General features: G+C 46.3%; 1 protein-coding gene and 2 non-coding genes across 3 annotated transcripts in view; 2 read left to right on the top strand and 1 right to left on the bottom strand.

Moving 5' to 3' along the window:
• Positions 1 to 52: 52 nt before the first annotated feature.
• On the top strand, positions 53 to 124 carry trnac-gca (transfer RNA cysteine (anticodon GCA)). The gene has a single exon. It is a non-coding gene; the product is annotated as a tRNA-Cys (tRNA).
• Positions 125 to 549: 425 nt separating this feature from the next.
• Positions 550 to 621, top strand: trnac-gca (transfer RNA cysteine (anticodon GCA)). The gene has a single exon. It is a non-coding gene; the product is annotated as a tRNA-Cys (tRNA).
• A 1,789-nt stretch (positions 622 to 2,410) lies between these two features.
• Positions 2,411 to 17,767, bottom strand: part of LOC135258784 (ras-related protein Rap-1b) — a 42,688-nt gene continuing 27,331 nt past the window's right edge. Inside the window, exons 2-8 of the mRNA XM_064342365.1 lie at positions 17,399 to 17,478; positions 12,062 to 12,134; positions 10,823 to 10,875; positions 7,232 to 7,372; positions 5,723 to 5,866; positions 4,584 to 4,699; positions 2,411 to 4,460 (exon numbers count right to left, since the gene is read on the bottom strand). Of these exons, the coding sequence (XP_064198435.1) occupies positions 4,613 to 4,699; positions 5,723 to 5,866; positions 7,232 to 7,372; positions 10,823 to 10,875; positions 12,062 to 12,134; positions 17,399 to 17,455 (555 nt within the window). The 5' untranslated portion in view covers positions 17,456 to 17,478 and the 3' untranslated portion in view covers positions 2,411 to 4,460; positions 4,584 to 4,612. The remainder of the gene's footprint in view (positions 4,461 to 4,583; positions 4,700 to 5,722; positions 5,867 to 7,231; positions 7,373 to 10,822; positions 10,876 to 12,061; positions 12,135 to 17,398; positions 17,479 to 17,767) is intronic.

Genomic DNA, 17,767 nt, shown 5'->3' with positions numbered 1-17,767 from the left:
TGATATAGAGGAGGAGAGGAGAGAGGGATGAGGATTTTGTGTGGAAAATGAAGGGGATATAGCTCAGTGGTAGAGCATTTGACTGCAGATCAAGAGGTCCTCGGTTCAAATCCGGGTGTCCCCTGTTGTCATGTACCTGTAACGGTACTTTTACACGTTGGAGAACTACCAGTGGATGTCCTGATGTACCTTAACGGTCACCGGAATTACCGAACACAGTGCTGGTAGCTTTCTTCTAAGGACCACAGGCTAAATGAAAATTTCCACAACTCTTATGTTAGGTCAAGATGGCCTGTGTGTGTCAAACCGTACTGAAACTTGGCAACTTGTTTTATTTGAGTGGGTTGCTCTAAATTCAGATTGCATTGGACACAGAGAGTATGTACCTGTATTTAGATAAGCAACAATTGTTTAGCCACAACCTTTTTTCAAACCTTAGATTAGACTGGCAAAATACTAGTGGGTGTGGATTTTGGAAGTCCTTACCAATCAAATATTTACTTTGTGAGTACAAGTTGATATTCTGCGTTTCCCTGCAGGTGAAAGAGAGGGGGTATAGCTCAGTGGTAGAGCATTTGACTGCAGATCAAGAGGTCCCTGGTTCAAATCCGGGTGCCCCCTTCAAACATGTTGTGATGTCACAACACTTTTATACAGTGGAGAAAACCAGCAGATGCTCTTAACGATCATTGAAAATACTACTAACATAGGTGCAGTAGCCATTACTGTTCCTAAGGACCACAGACTACATAAAAATATCCAGAACTCTCGTGTTATGTTTGTTGGGCCTGCTGCATTGCATGTCAGGCAGAAACATTGTAGGTAGCATATGTTGACAATACAGGAAAAAAATTACACCAGACCTATCCTTTAATGATGATTTGCTACAGGTAGAATCAATGGCATCCAACTTCCACTCCTTTTCCCAAGTAGCTTAGATGTTCAGTGCACATTTGTAATAATTTTGGGGCATTGTAAAAATGGAATCTGAATGTTTGGGAGCCTGGTTTTTTGAGATTTGAACGTTTGAATTCACACCCAACATTCAAAACCTTTTTTAACCTTATTTTCTTCCATGCAAATGGATGATGTAGCCTGAATGACCAAGACAAATCTAAATAAAACCAAATATTTCTGTGACTAAGGTAAATGATGCAATCATTGACTAAAGAATCATTATCAATATAAAACAAAAAACCAACTTAAGCGCAGACAAGAATCTACAAACCTGATGATCGGCTCCAAAACTTCCTTCTGTTCAGTCCTCTGTGCTTTGTTCTTCTATTAAGTTCTGGTTGGAAATGAGGTTTCAGTGCCATCTGCATTACCATGCTAGCTATGGATATTATTTTGTGATATTTATCCAAGCCCCCTGATTAATACTTATTATTCAGGCACACAGATACCTTCTGACAGCAAAGATGATGTTCAGCCTTATGAACATGGAGCAGACCATCACTTTAGGCAGTCTGTGCTAGCGTACTTCCAATACGATCCATCCTCCTGTGACAGACTCTCACATGAAATCACTCCCATCATCTGGTAAACAGTAAATGGACTGCATTTATATAGCGCTTTTATCCAAAGCGCTTTACAATTGATGCCTCTCATTCGCCAGAGCAGTTAGGGGTTAGGGATTAGGTGTCTTGCTCAAGGACACTTCGACACGCCCAGGGTGGGGTTTGAACCAACAACCCTCCGACTGCCAGACAATCGGTCTTACCTCCTGAGCCATGTCGCCCCATCTAGTCCCATTACTCAAATCACGGCCCTCGGGGTCCAAGAACTCCTGGTTGCCCGCCCTCCCTTCACCTGGGAGTCAGGTGTGAATACAGTCCGGCCAATCAGTAGCACTAATTGTATAGTTAATTACCTGGAGGAAAGGAAAACCAGGGCCGGATTTGGATTCAAAGTCCAAATTTGAGTATCCATGGTCTAAGCCCTTAACCATCAGTGGCCAGAAAGCCAGAGACCTCACACATCACTTTGAAAGCATCAGCAACACTCATTTAATCAATACTTCATTGAACCAGGATGGTCACCGGAGAACCCCATCCCTTATTTACAGTAACGCCCTGGGGGCATCAGTGATTAGGCACCCAAAGGGTTAATGTAGCCAATCAGCTCTGAGGTGTATGATTGGACAGTAAAAATTCAGACAGCCATTTTGAGACTCTGGGGCACTAAGATTAACACTCAAACCTTGATAAAAATTAAAATTATTTCGAAACCATACCGACGGGTCATAGTGCACACGCGTCCGTGCTGTGCTCCGTTCCGTTGTTGCCACGCCGATTACTTGAAACTACTTGGGAAAGAGATAATCCTTTTCGCATTTGAGTTCCCCCCCCCATACACATACAAGCATTCTGTTGCTGAGATACGGAACAAAGGCTACAAAAACAAGGGCGAGGTAATCAAAGAGATTTTACTCCATTCATTTTAATATACTTTTCACCTTTAAAAAATATAGGCTCACATGCTAATATTCAAACCTGAAAATTTTACAGTTTGATCCCAAAATCAGTGGCATCATTTACAGCGTAGAGTCAGTTGAAAAGGATGCAGATTTCCACTCAAGAAGGTTCCACACAACTCGCATCAGACGTGCGCCGACGTTGTTTTCCCCAAACTCACACAAAACATTCTCACAACATTGCCAACATGTTGTAGCCAGCTCCGGGCAATGATAGGAGAAGGGTTTCAACACCTTAACGTTACTGGCAAGAGTAAAAAGTAACACAACAAACATTTCGGCTGGTAGATCTTCACTACGAGCCCTTGCATGGCAATCCGATTTATTGAACTACAGATGCGAGGTTGTACAAAATTGCACCACTTTAATTAAGGCTTTTTTTTTTTTTTTTTTTTTTTTTGAAGTTTACATTTGGCCACGCCCCCCCAACTGGTCTTGCACTTCAAACACTGTGGCCTTGCTCTGGGACATATACACACAGTCTTTACATCCAGGAGTTTTTTTTGTTGTTATTTTTTTTGTTTTTTTTTTCAATGCATACAAAGCAACAAGGCATTCTTTTTTAAATAAGTCAGCAGAAAACACAGAAAAAAAACCTTTCCATCCACCAGCTGACCATGACGGTCTTTTAAAAAAAGTTGCCCAACATTCATTACTGACAAACCCACAGTTAGTTGTCCACCAAGTAACATCTCCCCAAATGTTTACACAGGAGAAACAATCACTAACAGGCAATGTTTTTTTCTTTCTTTTCTTATTGGACAAAATTTTTGTTTATATCCTAAATTTACAAGAAATGCATGAGCAGACAAGGGTTGGGGTGCAGAGATGGGGGAAAGGGAGATTACAGTGAGGATCTACAGCGACAGAAGCACGGAGAGTGATTTCTCTTACTCTTACTTTTTTGTCTTTAAAAAAACCCTCATGTTAAAATATATATATATTTCCTGTTGTAGATCAGGACTCTTTAAAGAGGAATAGGACAGTGTGCAAGTTGACCTGAACCTGATGGCTCAAACTGAAACGGCGGCCATGACGGCTCAAATCTGAGGCAATGTAGACAGTGACAGAATCTGAAGTCTCACTTTGTAGGTCTTTTGCCGAACTTGATCCTTCCCTCCCAACAGAAACCCTGCTGTGAACCCCCATTATACAAACGTTTAAAAATAATAATAAAAGGTTGACTTGAAAATATTGTGCGACTTTCCTGGGGAGAAGCAAATTTGAAGGCAGTATCTCAGGCTAAGGACAATATAACAGTGAAAGAAAAGTGTACTTATATTCTCTTTACACAGACATCACTGTATCCACAGGTTTGCCTAAGATAAAAATCATATTAATAGCATTCGCAATATAGCATTTCGGTAGAACAAAATCTAGTGATTTAAAAAAAAAGAAGAAAAGAGATTCAGACAAGGGGAAAAAGGGAAACAGAACAAAATATCCAAGGAGCAAAGTTAACTGTATGAAATTGGCTATATAGGTGCTCTTTGGACTTCCTCTCTGGCTAAAATAGTGGTGATTTATATATACATATCCAAAGCACCACTACATATTTATCATGGTATATAATAGTCATCATAGCACTTGCCAAAATGAACCCTAGTGAGTGCAGCTGGGTCAGGCATCAGATTATTACATGTACAATGGTGGCTGAAGGAAGGTGTATTTTTCATTAGCAGTAATACTGTGTGTGTAGGTTCTGGGCCTTGCTTTATTTCAGTTGCATATGATTAGAATATATATTTATATAGTAAAAATCTCTCGTTTTGCAGCACTGGCAGTCAATTACAGTTATCCATGTGCAAAAAAAAACAAAAAACAAAAATCAAAAAAAAAAAAAAAACTGACGTGGTATCTTTGATTGGCCGGTCAGTTGATTTCTGTTGCTAAGGGGTTATGGCCACACAGGAAAGTCTGCTGGATGTCGGTTTAGTAAAGTCGGAATGCTGGCACCACTGAGAGGGACAGCAGTTCATCAGACCTGGAATAAAAAAAAGGTTAGAGGTATTAACCTCTTTAAACGGCATGAGATCACCACCACAGACCACTCCCCTCCATCATAGGCCCCTCCCCTTCACCACAGACCCCTCACCTACCCACTCACCTGGCTCAGAGCAAGAGTGCAGCTGTGTATTAGAGAAGTTGGCAGGTGGACTTTTTGCGTGTTTTGCCTGGTACTGGGGTTTTTCTGTTGATTTGCCGAACCAGGTCATAGAAGATCTATACGCAAATAAGATTGAATAAATTTAGTTAGACATTAGTCACGATGCAAAAATGAAATGATACATTCAGACAGAAACTTGAGGATAAAAAAATGCTCTTAAGACAGCAGAAATAATACTCTGTACCCTTTCATTCCTGCGGCACGACCATGTTTATAAATAGGTAATGCCCACCTGCTGCACTGGTAAGGCATTCTCTGCTAAGTGCAGTACTGAGCTGAGAACGTGGAGCAGCGATGTGCTCAACCAGATAATCCCTGGAGCGTTGAAACAGTAGTGTAAAAAGCAGCACATGACACAGACACAGGTGTAGATCAGATCCACTCGCGTTCTAACCCCATCTCCAGTCTGAAAAGGGGGCACTTTGAGTGACAGCCCTCATGTCAGGACCTGACAGGTGCTCAGGCTTTAGGCTACAGTGTGAAGTCTGAATGCAGCGATACTCCAGATTTGATGAGACAATAAAGAAATGAATACAGGATGTATTTCTAGGCAATATGCGCCTCTGAGGCAGAAAGACACGCCTCCCTCCATTTTGACTGACAAGGCGATTGACGCGTTTCTCTCTAGGCTACCAGCAGGTAGTAATGAGGCGTTTGATTAGGAAATGTTTATTAAGATCGCTCAACTCTCCTACTTTCTCCTGTGCATACTGTATCCTGTTGTTTTGCGTGTGCTTATAGTAGACTAATAGCGCATTACAATAATGCGACATGTGCAGGAGAAAGTAGGAGAGGGAGCAATCTCAACCCTTTGAGGAGTAGGTTCTTTGCAATGTTTTTCCCCCCCAAGATCCCAAGTCAGTGTTGTAGAACTCCATCGCATTTCAGTCGCCACCAGTGATTGTGACATCATCAGCATCAGAATGTTCAGCTAAGAATGTTCTAATCACACAGTTGTGACCTCACACCTTAAAGGGCTAACAGAAGGTCTCGATCAAAAGCCATCGCGAGGAACGCATCCGGCGCAGGTCGTGGCAGCGTTGACCTGCGTTGCCGTGGCGCAGGCCGGGGAAGCTCACCTCGTTAACGTTAATCTTCGACTTGGCGGAGGACTCTAGGAAGGCACAGCTGTTCCACTGTCGGGCCAAGTTCTGGCCCTGCTCCTTGCCCACCACCCGCTCCTCCTCCAGGTCACACTTGTTCCCCACCAGGATCATGGGCACCTGGGGGGAGGGGCGGTGAGGGATCGGGGCGGGGGGGGGTAGAGAAACGAGAAATGAGACCGGGGGCACGACACAGAGCGGTGGGTGGAGCCTGCAGGTGCTCCTGGATGAGTGGGCTTGGCGTGAAGCACAGCCAGTGCAGGTGTGCTTATAATACACAACGTTAGGCTTGCTCTCAACGGACACCACACATTTACATTCGTAAGGGAAATCAGGAGATGTTTGAAAAATAGATGTATACACGTAAATGCGTAGCTACAGAAGAAAGCACTGACAACATGCAGAAAGATTTCGCTCCCCTCCCCCCTCCCCCAACTGTGAACTGCACTAGTCTTTTTTGGTTTCACATCCTCATCTTTCTGACGTGTGTGAGCACACACACTAAAGTGCATGTAAATTAAATGTGTGTCACTGAATGGCCCCATTATCACCTCTGTGTGAAGGGTATATATGATTGTGTTTTTCCTCCACAGCCTGTCAATGAAGAAGAAATTTCTTCAAAGCTGTATCTTAGCAACAATACAGCTCAGAAGCTACCGAGGGTAGATTTCTGTAATATTCATTAGACTTGAACAATACATTTAGAAGAGGGTATTACAGCTCTGTAACATTTATGAGTGTTACACAGCCTTTACATAAAAATGTCCACCAGGAACATCGTTTTACATTCTTGGTGGACATTTTAATTTGCCACATTGCCTAATGCACTACAAAGTACAGAGACAGACACGCCATAAATATTAATGAACATAAATATTTCAGTCATTTTTCATATGTGCCTGATTAAGAGATAGCAGTTCAGCTAAGTGAGATGCTCACTTCAGTTGTTTGACATGTGGCTTAAAATGGAGGCTTTTCAACCCCTTGGTGATGCAATAACAACCCAGTAATTAACAAATAACAAATAACAACCCAGTAATTTCTCTGGGCCCAATTATGTTAGAATCATCAAAATATTTCACACGCAGCAACACTACATTGGCTCATTAGGTTCGAATTATTTTATTATTATTTCGCATATTATCTTGCATTTGTGCTCCGAACGGATCCGAGCATCATATTTACGGAAGACCTTCTCCCGTGTGACAAGTAGTTCCCCAGTGTGGCCTCCTCATCAGGTGACTGTGGACAAGGCTGACCTGGGCCTCCTTTAGAGAACACAGGTTTGACCGAACCACTCGGTGAGGTGCTCAGCGCAGTACGAGAGGACGTTACTGCCGATGCCTTGGGGGGGGCCTGTGGGGGGGCGTGTCGGGGTGCGTGTTGGGGTGTGTGGGGGGGCCCCGTGGGGGGGCGTGTCGGGGGGCGTGTCGGGGTGCGTGGGGGGGCCCCGTGGGGGTCCATGGGGGGTGCGTGGGGACTCACGTCGTCTGTGTCTTTGACCCGCAGGATCTGCTCCCTCAGGTCCTGCAGGTCGTTGAAGGTGGACTGTGCCGTTATGGAGTAGACCAGCGCAAAGCCCTGTCCGTTCTTCATGTACAGGTCCCGCATCGCCGTGAACTGCTCCTGGAGACACAGAGACGGGACGGGGAGCGTTACGACCCGGTGTGTGTGTGTGTGTGTGTGTGTGACTGTGTGACTGTGTGACTGTGTGTGTGTGAGTGTGACTGTGTGTGTGTGTGTGTGTGTGAGAGAGTGTGTGTGTGTGTGGCTGTGCGTGTGTGGGAGTGTGTGTGTGTGTGTGTGTGTGTGTGTATGCGAGTGTGTGAGTGTGTGGCTGTGCGTGTGTGGGAGTGTGTGTGTGTGGCTGTGCTTGTGTGTGTGTGTGAGAGAGAGAGAGAGAGAGAGAGAGAGAGAGTGTGTGTGTGTGTGTGTGTGTGTGTGTGTCTGTCATTCCTTACAATTTCAAAGCAGTTGAAATAGGAAATAGCCTAACTGTTCTGCACCTCATCTATGGATTCCAATTCCAAATCAGGTCATAGGTGCAGCTACAACCTGTTCTTTTCAGTCACATATTAAAAATCACCTGCTTTCATTGTCCATTTTCCGTACTCCCCCAGTACTTCTGATTCAGATTTAATGGACGTCTTAAATCTTCATTTTCTTGGAAAGCTCCCTAGGAGGAGTACTACACGAGAGCTATCCGTACGAAGGGATTTATACAATAAACAGGGTCATAATGTTAATTATTTCGCATCAATGAAAAGCGGATTCATTCAGTACTGCGAAGCACAGTTCAAGGGGTTACACTCTATTCATCGCTGGAATCCTCCGTCCCCCATTTTCCCTCCCAGGTTTCATCATTAACTTTCCGCCGTGTTTCTGCGACGCGCACATTCTCCTCGCGGCGCTGAGCGCGGCCGTACGGCAGAAGCTTCTATTCTTAGCAGAACTCGAACGCGCATCTCGGCTAATGTACGTTCATTAGCTGCGGAAGAGCGAGAAAAAAAGAAGAAGAAAAAAAAAAAACATTAAACGGCGAGGCTAACGCCATTAGCGGGAGCGCAGCGTCCGTTACCACGTCGCCGCCGAGCGCTTCTCCCTGGTTTCTGACGCACCCCGAACTCTCAGTGACGCAACGGGGCCTTAAACGCACATGAACCAAAAAACTCCCGGCCCAAAGGAAATCACTTCCTATTAGCCCAGCTGGACCCTGCGCCCCGCTCCCATGGAAACCGGTGACACGCTTCCCCTGGGTGTCTGAGCTCGGCAGGAAGTGACATATATTCTCAGCGAAACAACCAACAGCCCGAAAAGGCAAGTTCTCTCATTCGAACCCCTTCCGACGCTTCTTTCTGAGCGAACTAAAGGACTTGAACAAGATTAGACTCCACAGTGGAAGAATGGGGAAAAAGTCCTGATTCCTAATTCAAGACACCTTGGCATTTAAACCGCCATTACAGAGTGGAGAATAGACAGACCCGGCGGACTCTTTCATTCACACAGGGCTTCACACACACACGGCCATCTGGAGTGCAAATTAAGCCTCTTCCTACTTCCTCCATTTTATGCGAGTCATTGCTAGAAATGAGACACATTCAAATCAAAACACTGGAGGCCTGACTGAGGAATGAAGGCCTTTCAGTGCTACTTCGACAGCGACCTCCAGGTTGTGAGAACGAGCACACACACAAATCGCATCCGACTGCATTAAAGATGAGCGTACGCTCTACTTCAGACCGATTTAACACACATATCACCAGAATGCACAGAACTTGCAATTATTGTGTTTCTACTCATCCACCGACGCCACATTATGTTATGTCGACATGCTTGGCATGAAGAATATAAGAACAGTACATCTGAGATCCAGTCAAGAGCATGCTAATTACTCATGCATCAGGTGTGCGGTAGTTTGCTCTTCCACCCAGTAGAGGTCAGCAGTGAGTCATGACGGTACCTCACAAAGATGCGCTTTGATTTTTACGCTGAATGGTCACAAAAAGTGAAGGTGAAGTAAAAAATTAAACCGTAGCCTTGCTAATGAGAACTTAACAATGTACTGGTTTACTCCCCGAGTGTATTACAGCTTGGAGGATTTTTATTTGAGGGGCAGTCAAAGAAATGTTTTACACCTTCAAGAACTTAAAGTGCCTGGAGTGAGACATACAACCACATAATGTGTTGTCTGATCACTTAATCCACCCTTTAGCAATGAATAATCTAATCTGATGGCAGCTCAAAATCAGTACACAGCTCAGAAAGTTAGTCTATGAATGCTGCGTGCCCACTGCAGACGCATACGACACGCACAACTTGTGGATGCGTCTTATAGGGTTCGGCCAGTGAGGACAGAAAGCATTTCTCCCACATCTGGGGTAGAAATCTCCACAAAACCAGACAGGAAATCCTAGGAAACCAAACTAGGCGATACATCAGTGACGAACAGTCAACACTGCGACAGCCATGTGGGGCAGTGAGGAATTATGGGAAGTGATCCCCCCCCCCAGTGAAAAGCACAAATTTGTGTGGACGGCAAAATGTTGTGTTTTCAGGTGGAAAAAAAAAAAAAAGCAGAAATGATTTATCTGGACTACTGGGTGGGTCTCTGGCCTTGTTACAGCCAGTGAATGCTTTGAAGTTCCAACCGCAGATGTGGTAAAGATCGCATAGCGCTGAGCTCAGACACCAGACTGTCCAAAAATTCACAGGTTAGAATGGTTAAAAAAAGGTGTTACATGACAGCTGAATATATTATATGTGCTTCAACTAGGTCCCATTGTCACAGACCAAAAGAGAATGAAAGTGACTAAAACTGCTAGCAGGACAAATTAACAAATTAAACAAATTTACAAAGATTTAAAAAATGAAAACTTGTTTTTGTGGCCGTCACGGTTTTCTAGAACATCCGTACACTGGGATGTAGGAGAGGGAATCTGACCAGGTTGTTTGTGTTTGGACTTCCCTTCACTGACAACCCAGGAAGGAAAGAGTTTCCTCTGTTGACGGGGGCCGGGTGGAGGGGGGGGCGGGGGGCATGCAGGCCCGTTTCCTCTTCCTGGTGTACCGGACCAGGTCCCCAGCGGGCACGTGTACATTGGCATGCCGTGACTGTGCCAGTTATCACCCCATGACTCGCGTTAAAAAAGGTTAATGAGACCGATCCTTCATCTGGGCTCATTGTTCTGAAGGATCAGTGGCACTGGGGAACAGCAGTGCTGCATAGCGTGTTGCACAGTGTAAGCAGCTACTGTCTGCATGCACCACTTCGGCTTGATTGATGGTTTGTTGTCTATCTGTAGCGCTATTAGCATACTTATTTGTCACGCCAAGGTCTGCATAATAATACACACAGACACCAACTGCCAACTGTACCTGACCTGATACAGATACAGGCTGCCTGTCTTATTTAACACATACGCACACACACACTCATATATATATTTACACAGATGCACCCAAGCACACGCACAGATGTGAAAACCCACACGCACGCGCACACGCATGCACACACGCACACACACACGCGCACACACGCACGCACACGCACGCACACACACACACGCACCCCCTTACCGTCCCCGCAGTGTCCAGGATCTCCAGCATGCACTGCTGCGCGTCGACCTCGACTTGCTGTGGAGAAGCAGAGAGGAGCGGTCAGCTTTCAGCACCCCACCTATCAGCACCACACCTATCAGCACCCCTCCAATCACCACCCAGCCTATCAGCACGCAGCCTATCAGCACGCAGCCTTTTCAGGGGTCCCCACAGACCCCCCCCCCCCCACCTCACCCCCCCGCAGGTCACCCCGTGGCTCCGCCTCCTCGACAGAGCAGCCCGTACGGCAGTTGTAACGTACCCCGCTCCAGAGTGGAAAGTGAAAACAAGGTGGAAGCGATGCGGAGGGGTAGGGGGGTGCGGGTACGTCCTGTGTGATCGACCCTGCCAGCAGGAAGTGGGCGGAGCCCTGGTTTCAGAGGCGGTGGTTCGCAAGATGGGACTTCCTGTTCACCAGATGGGACTTCCTGTTCCTCGCTGCTCGGGCAGCTCTGGTGAAGGCCTCTGGCTTTCAGTGGCAGATTTCACTTGCGGCACTTTCGCCCCGCGTCCCGACCGACAGCCGCTTCAGACACGTGCAAAACTGCCGCAGGAGGAAGTGAGTGACGACCGTTCAATGTCTTGCCTCCTGACTGGGCGAACCGTTTCCTGTTTTCTCCTTCTGCTTCCATCGAGTCGAGACGATCCCTTGCAGCACACCTGCCGCTCCCGAAGCACTGTAACCATGGTGACAAACGCAGGCGTGCGGCCCGCTCGTGTACCTGGAGTGACATCACACGGCACTGCTGCGCTTCTGATGTCTACGCCGCGGTGCTTTGATCCATTTCGCGTCCATGCGAGCGGCGCTGCGATGCTGCTCTTCGGGCGGGTGGATGTCTGCGCTTTGCACTACGCCGCCGCGATTTAGCCCACCGAACGACCGCACTCTGATCTGGCTTCTTACCTCCACGCCCTGTATTGTGACGCAGTGTTTCAACAGGCCGAATTTCTACAGTACTTTGTGATGCCGTGCTGTGAGCTGTTGAATGTCTTGGCTCAGGCATTAAAAGGCTGTGTTTTAATGGGTGTGCTCTGTAGGGTCGAGTTGACTGACTCTGCGATGCCATGCTTCGGCTCGTTTCTGTCACCACTATGGCACCCCGTGTCAAACCCCGTTGACCGTTTGAACTCTGACGGGGAGAAACGGACGAATCGCCGACGACAACTTCGGCCCAGAGCCATTAGGAAACGCAACAGGGAGGAAAAAAAAAATGCAACTTGCCTTTCTGTACGAGTCCTCTATTGTTGGGTCATATTTTTCCACAAATATTCCTTGGACAAACTGCACGGTCTGTGAAGAGAAGAAAGTACAAAGCATTAGGGGCAGTTCCTCTTCAGGCTACGCTTTTAATCCCCAACTTTCAACTTAGTGCCACAATACCTGTACAGAGAAAAAAAAAAAAAACTTCCCATACGGATTCTAACAGAATGCAGAGAAAACAATGTAATAATAAATTTACAGTAATAACAATGCCTCATATTTAGTGAACATTTCAAGACGTGGCAGAATTAGCTTTGGTGTTTGTGGGGACTGGATATCCAAAAGCAACACCCACCATCACACACACCACAGAAACTGGTACCAGGAAAAGCCACATCCAAAAACGAGCAACAGAACTTATTGAGATACCAGGAAATACGTTTAAGGAACTCCTGTGACACTTAGAAATTGGGTTCACGTTTCGCGGCCTCTCAGGATTTCTCAGTCGGGGTCACAGGAGTCTTGGGAGACATATTGAGGGAGGTCATACAGGTCATAACTCAAGAAAGCCCAAATGGGCTGGTTCAGCCACCCCAGCACTGCTCCCACTGGGCAGAGGGAGACGCGTGAGGTATGGGGCTGTAACTCAAACTCAGATCCAGTGCGGTGATGTCACTGGGGGAAACGCAGACATGACGTCTCACCGTCAGAGAAAAACAAAACAGCCACTGACCATAAAAAGAGAAAGCGTGGGAACAGAAAAACAGACACAAAACCTGAAAACTTCAGCTAAAAAATTATGACCTGGGGGATATGAGTGGAGTCTTTCTGGTGGAAAATATTAAAATGAGATGATATCACTTGCAGGGCAGCACAGTGGTGCAGTGGACAGCACGGTCACCTAACAACAAGAAGGTACAGAGCCTGAATACCAACTAGGGGCCTTCCTGTGCGGAGTTCGTAGAGTTTCTCCCCATGTCTGTGTGGGTTTCTGCCAGGTACTCCAGTTTCCTCCCACAGTCCAAAGACTTGCAGGTAGGCTAATTGGAAAGTCTAGACTGAATGGTGTGTGGGCCCCCTGCGATGGATTGGCTACCTGTGCAGGATTTATTCCTGTCTCTCACCCACTGCATGCTGGGATGGGCTCCTGGAGTAAGCGGTTTAGAAAATGGACGGATGGATATTGCTTCCCAATATTAAGTTGCTATTGTAGACCTGCAGAATGGAATGGTGGAAATTGTTCTGGCCTAAAACCATTACTGCCATGTAGACTTGTCTGGGGAGATTCCAGCACAGACTCTGTGAGGTGGATAAAACAAATGAGGTGGATCTAGCCAGACACTAGTGGGTTTCAGCCAAGGGTGAACGATCCATATCACGTTACCAAGTTTTCCTGCGTCCAAATGAGCCTCCCCAACTGAATTTGAATCTCTTGCAGTTCGGGATATGTCCATATAACACATGATATAACGTACAGACAATGGAGGCAGAGTACTGGGTTAGGGCTATAAGATATATTCGTTATATTTGTATTATGTTGCTGTCATTAATTTTTGTTCATTCATTTTCATTAAATATATTCTGTACAATGACTGGGTGTGGCAAAGCAGTTTTTCTAGGTTAGCGTGCCCATTTCTCACTTTGAGCACCTGCCCCTCAAAAAGCCTCTGCAAAGCCCTGTTCCTGATGCTACAGTGTCTGTGATTAAGTCTCAAACGACTCTACTACCCTGTACTCTCCCATGAGACAGGACATCCATCACATCGGAAGAGACAAGGGGAGCTCTAATGGCCGCCCGGTGGATCAGTTTGAGCTTTCCTGCCACTAAATGCAGTCCTGAGCTTAGAGAGGGAGACTCGGGATCAAATGTTTAGAGTAGAAAGACTTGCAGATGGCAGGGTGGATCTCCTTCTTTCTTTCTTGAAGTGTACCTTTGGAATACACGACTCTTCCCAATTATCAGGGAGGGCAACTGGTGAGCATTTGATGACTAGATGACCAGAGACGCAGAACTAAAGGATGCTAACCGGTATGTGCAACTTTTGTGCCCAAGAACAGATGGTCAGGTTCTTCAGTTTCCACACAAACTGCCAGTGCTCCCGCTGACTTATGTATGCAACACTAACGCTTAGGAAGTTTGGGCGACCTGATCCTGTCACTGCTCTGCACGTGTGGCCTAAAATCACCCGAGCCTCCAGATGGCTCAAGCCTGTGTGTGTACACCCCCGAACAGAAATGTACATTTGTTCAGTAGTTGAGGTAAAGCACATTTCACCAAACTACACGCACACCCAGACAGAGGCTCCATACGACCGCACGGCTCGGCTGACTTGGGCCAGAGACGGTCCAGTCCACCTGAGCGTTGCAATCTGGGAAGTCATTGACTAAAACCCTAAAGCATATACCATTGAATTTTTTGTTTATTGATCCATGATCATCACATCATGAATCAATGTCATGCAGAGACCTTTTTTTCAGCGAAGATGTTGACAGGTAACAGAGAGTGCAGTCAGTCTACACTTGGGTCAGCATAGACCCTACCCTTGCCCCCTCCTGTTCTACAGCTGGGCGCAAACCACAGGGTATGGGGGGGGGGAGACATTGCAGACGACAACCTGCACGCAGCTCAGACAGGAGCATCCGCGTAGCACTCGCATTAATACATCTTGCCCCTGATCACAATCTCGGCGACAGCGACAGCGGCAGCGCACTAGGCCAGCAGGAGGCTCTGCTATCTTGCAGCGCGTAGCTAAGATCCGCCCTTCAGGCAGAGGGGAGGAGACACACCGATCACGCTGATAACACTGAACAGCGACAGAGCATGATTTAGTCATGTAACGATGACGCAACTGATTACGATTAATCACGACACGATGCAATTAGATTCTGAGCACTAGATTTTACAGATCCCCGCCCCACTGGCACTCCAAGAGATCATGGAAATGATACAAGAAGTATGACTTTCAGAGTTAACAGGTCTGTTTATTAGCTTCAGTGCCCCGACCTGCCTGAATAAAAAAAGTCTGCCGTGTATTAGCGATTCATCGAGATACGGATCGATTCACACGTGTCACAGCGATGCAGTGGCATGGTGACATTTGCGCTGATGCAGGGTGTCGTGACCCGTGATGTGCGTGGGATGTGCCACAGAGGCCTGAGGTGGAGGAACAGGACCAGGGGGACGTGAGCTGGATAACACCAGTGACCCGAGGGAACCCCAATCAGCCGCAAACCATCCACATTCCTGCTGCGGATGCGGTGAGCGGACGGGTTTGCCTCCTCCACTCACTCACCACCCCCCCACCCCCCCCGAACTGTTGCTGCGAGAAGGCTACTTTAAAAACTGAGCTGTCTGCATGGCAGGTTTTTCCTGGAAAGTTGTTGTTATTCTAAGTCAGTGTTCTAGAACTCTGAACGTTGCTTTCAGTTGCCAGTAGTGATTGTGACATCAGCGTTAGAATGTTCAGTTAGGAACATTCCAATCATATTTGTGATCTCACCTCTTCCCACCCACCCCCAGGAAAAGCTCCTGCTCTGGCCCGCAGTCATGCAATGTTGCAATGCAATTTATTAAGAATAAATAATCACTGGTAAAAACCACAAATATAGTCTTTTATTTTAACTTATTGCCTATATTTGTATGGCAGAAAAAGGCAATAAAATGCCAAATCACAAAACATCTCATTTTAAATGAGAATGACAGTGACTGTTCACTAGATTGCAATGGGACTGTTTTGAAATCAAATTCAGAAAAATTTCCATGGTAGGCAAATTATAGCCTACATTGTTTGCTGCCACACAATCAACAGTAGACCTACTGGAAAACATCCTCTAGATGTACTCGCGCTTTGTGTGACTGTAAATTCACCAATGGCACTCTCGACATCGCTAGCCTCATTTCAGCTGCTGTACCGAGCTGTTATTTGAACAATGAACGTGACTGTAGCCCCACCTCCCTCTCCCCAACTTACATTTTTTGTCTCTCTGAAAATCTTATCAGTCATTGGCCCATGCAGTACATACACACAGTAGAAGGGTGACTATCTTAGCATATACAGTGCGTGTACAAGCACACGATTGGTCCGATTATTCACACAAGGTGCAGGTGTTATGGATTGATTAACAGGATTTTTTAATCTCCCTGTTCATAATCATGAGACTGAACTCGTCCACAGCAGTTTCCACTCGACGAAATGAAGCCGTATTATTTCCGCTGACAGCAGCGTTTATTTCCGGTACTCCGGTGTCGCCCTCGTGAAGCACGCCTGTTTCCATGGAAACTGCAGAATGCGCAGAAGTAAATAAAAATAAAACGTGTGCTTCTGACAGTGATACAACTGGATCAAGTTACTATTTTTACATTCACAGTCAGAGAAAGAGACCAATCGTGCACGTTAGCAAAAATGGTAGGCTTTGCATGAAGTGGAGGTGTAGTTTTTCAGTACCCTTACGATGACAGCATTGCTGTGGGTTACATCTGAATTCCGATTAGAACAGAAAGGGATGGGATGGCAAACCCGTACCGTGTGCTACAGTACCCATGTGTTCACCGCCACAAACAGTGTTTATGAATCGGATAGCAACAGCAGGTCAGGCTGGGTGTCCACCTGTCCTCACGTGTGAGCTACACGCTGCGATTATAAACCACTCTGTGGGCGTGAGAATCCACACCGGGCCTTCTCATGGGCGAAGAATTCCACCAGCGCAACCAAACAAAGCATCAGCCGCCAAAGAGCGAAGGTTAAACAATGACTAAGGGCCGCCCGGGTCATCCGATCCGCCCGCTGATCCCACAGAACCTCGTCTCGCTTATTTAATTTGTAACGTTCCTCCAAGGAACCCGTGGCCGTTTCTGAGAAACGAAAAGCCCAACAAAAGGGTTTGAAGTGGAAATGCCGAGCATTTAAAAAACTGCCTCGTAAGGGCTACTGCCTTAGCTGGGAAGGCCAACTAAACACACAGCTACACCGGGGTTTATTTTCAAATGTTAACGAGAATCTAGGCTACACCCACCCACCCCCTCCCCCATCGCCCCCCCTAAGAGAACACCTTCAAACTGGATTCCTGTCTGCACTTGATGCTAACTGGAAGGTAAACTAGTGGATTTAATTTCAGCAAAAAGGCATTTTAAAATTGTCCTTTAACTCAAGCACAAACTCAAACTTTATTTGTAGAGCGCCTTTCATATACAGGGCAGCTCAAAGTGCTTCACAGTAGGCAAAAAAGTAAAAACATATGATATGACATAAGCATAATGAGACACAAAAAACAGAAGGTGAAATAGAAGATAAGAATTAAGCAATCGTCAGCCGTGGATTTCCAGCATGCAAGTTTGTAAGATGTGAGAAGCTTACCAGAGCAGATTTTCCGACACCTCCCGAACCGAGCACAACTAACTTGTATTCACGCATCCTGCAATGTGTCCGGTGTAAACCTGCGAAGAGAAGAACAAAAAAAAAAAGCCATTACTGCAATGGAAACATTCCGGCATCTCGTCACCCACCATGAAGCTCTCCATCTGAAAATCCTCATTCTGTGCAGTGAAGCTGTGACCAGCGAAACACACAGGTGGTAACCAACCCTGTTCCTGGAGATCCACCATCCCATAAAGGGGGGGGGTCACACTTTTCCATGCTAATAGAACAACCCCTGGGTCAGTTTCCACGAGGTCAGATTTCTATATGACACGGGCCAAACAGGAAGTCAGTTTGACGCCCCAGATT

Source organism: Anguilla rostrata, chromosome 7 (assembly GCF_018555375.3).
Source record: "Anguilla rostrata isolate EN2019 chromosome 7, ASM1855537v3, whole genome shotgun sequence".
In the NCBI taxonomy this organism is placed as follows: domain Eukaryota; kingdom Metazoa; phylum Chordata; class Actinopteri; order Anguilliformes; family Anguillidae; genus Anguilla; species Anguilla rostrata.
Note: the sequence above shows the minus strand (reverse complement) of the source record. Positions and strands in the feature narration are given on the sequence as shown.